The sequence below is a fragment of the Chionomys nivalis genome, chromosome 17, assembly GCF_950005125.1.
Source record: "Chionomys nivalis chromosome 17, mChiNiv1.1, whole genome shotgun sequence".
Classification (NCBI taxonomy): domain Eukaryota; kingdom Metazoa; phylum Chordata; class Mammalia; order Rodentia; family Cricetidae; genus Chionomys; species Chionomys nivalis.
Window position 1 is genome coordinate 59478995 of NC_080102.1, and position 6000 is coordinate 59484994.

The 6000-nt window shown below is 52.0% G+C and overlaps 1 protein-coding gene across 1 annotated transcript; it reads left to right on the forward strand.

The window, feature by feature from the left end:
• The first annotated feature begins 214 nt into the window (after positions 1-214).
• Positions 215-3828, forward strand: Krt18 (keratin 18). The gene is made up of 7 exons (XM_057792186.1): positions 215-696; positions 1485-1567; positions 1834-1990; positions 2518-2682; positions 2774-2899; positions 3145-3368; positions 3693-3828. The coding sequence occupies exons 1-7, from the start codon at positions 295-297 to the stop codon at positions 3811-3813; spliced, it is 1278 nt and encodes a 425-aa protein (XP_057648169.1). The 5' UTR covers positions 215-294; the 3' UTR covers positions 3814-3828.
• Positions 3829-6000: the final 2172 nt, after the last annotated feature.

A 6000-nucleotide genomic window follows, 5' to 3' on the forward strand; every position in this document is an offset into this window, starting at 1 on the left:
AAGGCTAACACCACCTGTTATCCTTCGTGCCCCTAATGAGCCACCCCCTTCCTGGGCGCTGAGGGCAGCATACAGTGCTTCCCAGCACGTGATGGGGCCAAGAAGGGCTGCGACCAGGTAGGTCACAGGAGTCGCGCGCTCTTGGCGCCCGCGGCTCCGGGGGCGGGGGCGGGGCCTGCAAAGAAGGTCCCCTCCTCTTTTCCTTCAGCGATATAACCGGTCGAGGGCTGCCACTCTCTACGGCCGTCGGAACCCCTGTCCCGGTCTCTTGCTTCGCTCTCCTCTCCAGACAACATGAGCTTCACCACCCGCTCCACCACGTTTTCCACCAACTACAGGTCCCTGGGATCTGTGCGGACGCCCAGCCAGCGGGTCCGGCCTGCCAGCAGCGCGGCCAGCGTCTATGCAGGTGCTGGGGGCTCCGGTTCCCGGATCTCCGTGGCCCGCTCCTCAAGCGTCTGGGGTGGCTCCGTGGGGTCTGCAGGTCTGGTTGGGATGGGTGGCATCCAGACCGAGAAGGAGACCATGCAAGACCTGAACGACCGCCTGGCCAGCTACCTGGACAGGGTGAAGAGCCTGGAGACCGAGAACAGGAGACTGGAGAGCAAAATCCGGGAACATCTGGAGAAGAAGGGGTCCCAGGGCGCCAGGGACTGGGGCCACTATTTCAAGACCATCGAGGACCTGAGGGCTCAGGTAAGGGCATGGGGGGAGGAGCCATTCTGGTCATCCAGTGCCCCCCACCCCGAAAAAAAAATTTAATGTGTGTGAGTGGTTGACCCCTTCCGCTCTTTTCACATCCGTTCCCACTCTGGGACGAAGTTAGGAGTACTTCGGATTCCCACCCACAACCTAGGAATTCCAAGGGTAGTGGCTACACACGGGAGTTGGCTTCCCCCACAGGGTGTAGTGGGAAGGGAACAGTATTGAGAATCTCAAAAAAAGAAAAAGAAAAAAAAAAGAGCCATAAATTGGACCCAGACACTCATTTCTTTTTTAGTGGGGACAGTTACAGGGTTAAACGGATGTAGCTAAGGCTGAGTCATCTAGAGGTAAACAGGAGGCTACCTGTGGGAGGGGCCAATCGGGGGTGGGGTGGGGTGGGAGGCCCAGAACAGGGGCTTAACAGGTGCACCTGGAGAAAAAGCTGGGAAAGGGTGGGAGGGGAGAGTTGTTAGAAGCTGCCCCTTTGTAGGCCGGATAGAACAGGCCCAGGCAGAGGGGCAAGGTGCCAGGATCTAAGAATCCAGGAAGGGAGCGGAGGCACAGGTGGAAAGGGTAGCTGGGAGCCCTAGCCTCTGGCGGTTCCGGAGACTGGGACGGATTCACTGAAACGGAAGGAGTCTCTCTCTCTCTCTCTCTCTCTCTCTCTCTCTCTCTCTCTCTCTCTCTCTCTCTCTCTCACACACACACACACACACACACACACACACACACACACAACCTGGCACTCTCACCGCAATCTTATGCTTTAATCCATCCAGATCTTTGGGAATTCTGTGGACAATGCCCGCATCGTCCTGCAGATCGACAATGCTCGTCTTGCTGCTGATGACTTCAGAGTCAAGTAAGTCTAAGGCTGCAGCTAGAGCGAAGAATGGTCTGCTCCAGGGCCTAAGTGGGGTGGGTGGGGGTTCCTTGCAGAGGCTTATTCAGGTGAGGGTCCATTGAGTGGTCATTCAACTATTAATTCATGTAGCCCAGTTTAAGCCTACTGCTCCTCACAGTCAAGAATGATGCCTGACCCAGGCAACTGGTTTGCGATGGGTGCAAGGCTAGTCTAGGGAGGTGGCACTGTCGGCTGGGGCCCACTGATCACCTCCACCCCTTCAGGTATGAGACAGAACTGACCATGCGCCAGTCTGTGGAGAGTGACATCCACGGACTCCGAAAGGTGGTGGATGATACCAACATCACGAGGCTGCAGCTGGAGACAGAAATCGAAGCCCTCAAGGAGGAACTGCTGTTCATGAAGAAGAACCATGAGGAGGCGAGTGGGGCTGCTGTGAGGCCAGGCTGCCCCAAAAAGCAGCCTCGCATGGAAATGAGAACCACGAGCCTGGGTTATCAGCCTGCTCTGATTCAGAGCAAACCCAATGGATCACACATGTTCTGTGTCTCACCCAAGTTAACCCACATTATCTTGACCTCGTAATAGTATGCCTGACCTTGCAACCCTACCACTTGGAAAGCTGAGGCAGGAGAGTTGATTCATTGCCAGCCCGTGTGAGCGAGAGGAGATGGAGAGGAAGGCAGAAGTTGCCGGTCAGGGCAGGGGCAGATGGTGGAGCTGGTAGGGCTTCTGGAAGAGGTTTAAGATAAGGTGTGAGGGAGGAGGGCGGTAAGATGAAGAGGAAATGGGCAGGTTCTGACAATGAAGGAGCAGAAGCCCTGAGCTAGCCTTGCCAGGTGCAAGTCCAAGGTTTCCTCCACTCCTAGAAACAGACCCTCAGTGAGGAACTCTGACCTTCAGTGCCCCCCTTTAGGTGCCCTCTCCCCCGTTTCTGCCTTCTTCAGGAAGTCAAAGGACTGGAAGCCCAGATTGCCAGTTCTGGATTAACCGTGGAAGTGGATGCCCCCAAATCTCAGGACCTCAGCAAGATCATGGCTGATATCCGGGCCCAGTATGAGGAGCTGGCTCAGAAGAACCGTGAGGAACTAGACAAGTACTGGTCCCAGCAGGTATGCAAGAGGAAAGGCTGGTTGCCAGGGTGTGAGGGGGAGGCTGCCAAGGAAGGCAGGTCTTGACTGACCCTCCCCGGGGACCCTGCAGATTGAGGAGAGCACCACAGTGGTCACTACCCAGTCTGCGGAAATCAGAGATGCTGAGACCACACTCACAGACCTGAGGCGCACCTTCCAGGCCTTGGAGATTGACCTAGATGCCATGAAAAATCAGGTGAGAGTCTCCCAGTCACCTTCTGAAGTTCCTCTGGACCCAGACCTCTGACACTTGGCCTCGGCCCCACTGTCTTGCCCCCAATCCTTCTCCCCACTAAGATGAATCACTTCTCTGTGCATCCCATTTCCTCCTGCACTGGAACCTAGTATTGACAGACAAGTGGTCCTGATGGCCCTGTCGGAAGGAAAGGCTGAGCGAGCTAGCACTTAGGACTCATCCTCATATCTTTCTTTGCCCTGCAGAAGATCAGCTTGGAGAACAGCCTTAGGGATGTGGAGGCCCGATACAACATGCAGATGGAGCAGCTCAATGGCGTCCTTCTGCACCTGGAGTCAGAGCTGGCACAAACCCGGGCAGAGGGGCAGCGCCAGACCCAGGAATACGAAGCCCTGTTGAACATCAAGGTCAAGCTTGAGTCTGAGATAGCCACCTACCGCCGCTTGCTGGAAGATGGCGAAGACTTCAGGTGAGTGGGATTTTCCTAGCCTCACACAAGTGAGGGTCTTTTCTCCACTTCCGGAACTCTGGGAAGTCCCAAGGTTTGTCTGTTTATTGGTAACTCCTGAGCAGTGGCTTCAGGACAGTGAAGGTACTGTCTCGTGAGAAAGAGTGACTAAGTATTGCCCCTAGCTGTGTTTGGGATCATTCAGCCTTGAGTTTCCCTTTTCTGGAAGAAATGGCTGGGGAGAGTTTGGAAGTAAAGACACGGATCAGTGAAAACTTCTGAATTTCCAGTCTCCTTTCTACTCTGTGGGGCTGCTTATAACTAAGGCTTCATCATCTGTTACAGTCTCAGCGATGCCCTGGACTCCAGTAACTCCATGCAAACCGTCCAGAGGACAACCACCCGCAAGGTCGTGGATGGCAAAGTGGTGTCCGAGACCAATGATACCAGGGTTCTGAGGCACTAAGGCTGAGAAGGAAGCTACCCCCCAATGACACCAGGGTTCTGAGGCACTAAGGCTGAGAAGGAAGCTACCCCCCAATGACACCAGGGTTCTGAGGCACTAAGGCTGAGAAGGAAGCTACCCCTGGGGACCAAGGAACCAATAAAAGTTTGTGTCTTCCTTGGCAGTCTTCCTGCTTGTGCACATGATGTTGAGTCTACCACCCCATCTTGGGTCAGACAGATGTCTCTTGACCTAAGGGGTTTCACATGGATGGGGCAGTGGTCGAGGAAGAGTCTGGGTGCTTAAAATACCTAAAAGATGATGAAGGGGGAGATAGGACTGTCCTAGGCACAGGCGAAAGCATAATAAAACTGGTATCTCCTGTTCAAGAGACCTGGTGGAGAAGTCAGGCATGGTGTGTACATGTGATCTTGATTCATGTTCAAGACCAGTCTGGGCTATATCACAAATTCCAGGGCAGCCTACGTCATGTGCCAGTGTCCCACGAAAACAAAAGCAACAGCTGGGTGTGGTGGTGCGTGTCTGACATCCCATAGCTCGGTAGTGGCAAGAACTCAGTGTCATCATCTGCTACAGAGCAAATCTGAAGCCAACCTTGGTTATGTGAGACCTTGGGAAGAGCTTGGGAAACCCAAGCATGGTGACAGAGGCAGGAGCATCATGAGTTCAAAGCCAACCTGAGATATTTCCACTCTCTCTGGGGAAAAGAGAGAGAGAGAGAGAGAGAGAGAGAGAGAGAGAGAGAGAGAGAGAGAGAGAGAGAGAGAGAAACAACTTATGCTTGTAAGACCCCAACAGAGTCCAGAGAAAACCGGCCCTTCCCTGCTCTGCCACTCTTTGCCCAAAGCCCAGAGCTTCCCGCCCAAAGATCCTAAACCCCATCCCACACTCATTACCCATGATCCCCTAGGCCCTGCTCAGTCACTCAGTGGAGTCATGCTCTTCTGAGAATGGCGGTATGGCCAGAAGTGAGGAGACGTGATTACAGAATAATGAAGCCAAAATGTACATGGGGGTCCTAGCTAGGCAAGTAGACACTGTGCAGGACCTGGGGATCTTATGGCACCATTGTATTGGAACTATATGACCAAGGATGGAAGCACCACACGTCTAAAATAATCTGGCCAGGTGTGGTGGTGCACACCTATAACCCCAGCACTCAGGAGGCCGGGCAGGTGAATCTGTGAGTCTGAGGCCAGCCTGGTCTACACAGCCAGTTCACAACAACCAATGCTATATAGAGCAGCCCTGTCTCAAATAATAATAAAATAAAATAAATACCAATCTGTTTTGATTGGGGGGACAATGTATATTTCTTAGTTTAAAAAATTGTGGAAGTTAACATATAGTCCAAAAGGAAAGAGGAAAATAAAATTGGAAACACCACAGCTCTACACTCAGTTAACTTCCCACAGTTAAATACTTCTTTAGGAAAAGCAAATACAAATATTCATCTTTCTTTATAAATGCAGGTTATACAAAATTCTGCACTATAAGTGCTTCAATTCTGCATTCTTCGTTTAACAATGTGTCTTGGAGGGGGGAGAGGGAAGATGGGAGCTATGTGTGGTGGCTCAGGTCTGTAATCCCAACGCTCTGGAGGCTAAAGTAGGAAGAGAACCCTGAGATTTAGAGCAGCCTGGTTACAAAGTAAGGCCTTGTCTCACGCTACAGCTACAGTGTGGAGTACGAAGTTACTCAACCCAGATATCGGAGTTGCTAGAGATGTCATGGTCTCCAAAGCTTTGTTTTAACAAAGGCTGCAGTTAATGTCCATGTGTACGTCTGTGCTCCATGAGCATTTCTGTGCATTAATAAAAACGGCACCTTATAAACACAACCGAAAGACTTCCTTGGACTAGGCCCTGTGCTAGGCTTCAGGATATACATGGTGAATAAAATTTCTGTTAGTACCCATACAAAGGTGACTTCTTAGGATACAATGGACAGAACCCTTATCGCTGTGGAAATTACATTATGGTGATGGGAAAGCACAAAAGCCAATAAAGACGATAAGAAGCCTAGGTACGGGCTGGAGAGATGGCTCAGAGGTTAAGAGCACTGACTGCTGTTCCAGAGTTCCTGAGTTCAATTCCCAGCAACCACATGGTGGCTCACAGCCATCTGTAATGAGGTCTGGTGCCCTCTTCTGGCCTGCAGGCATACATGCAAAACAGAATATTGTAT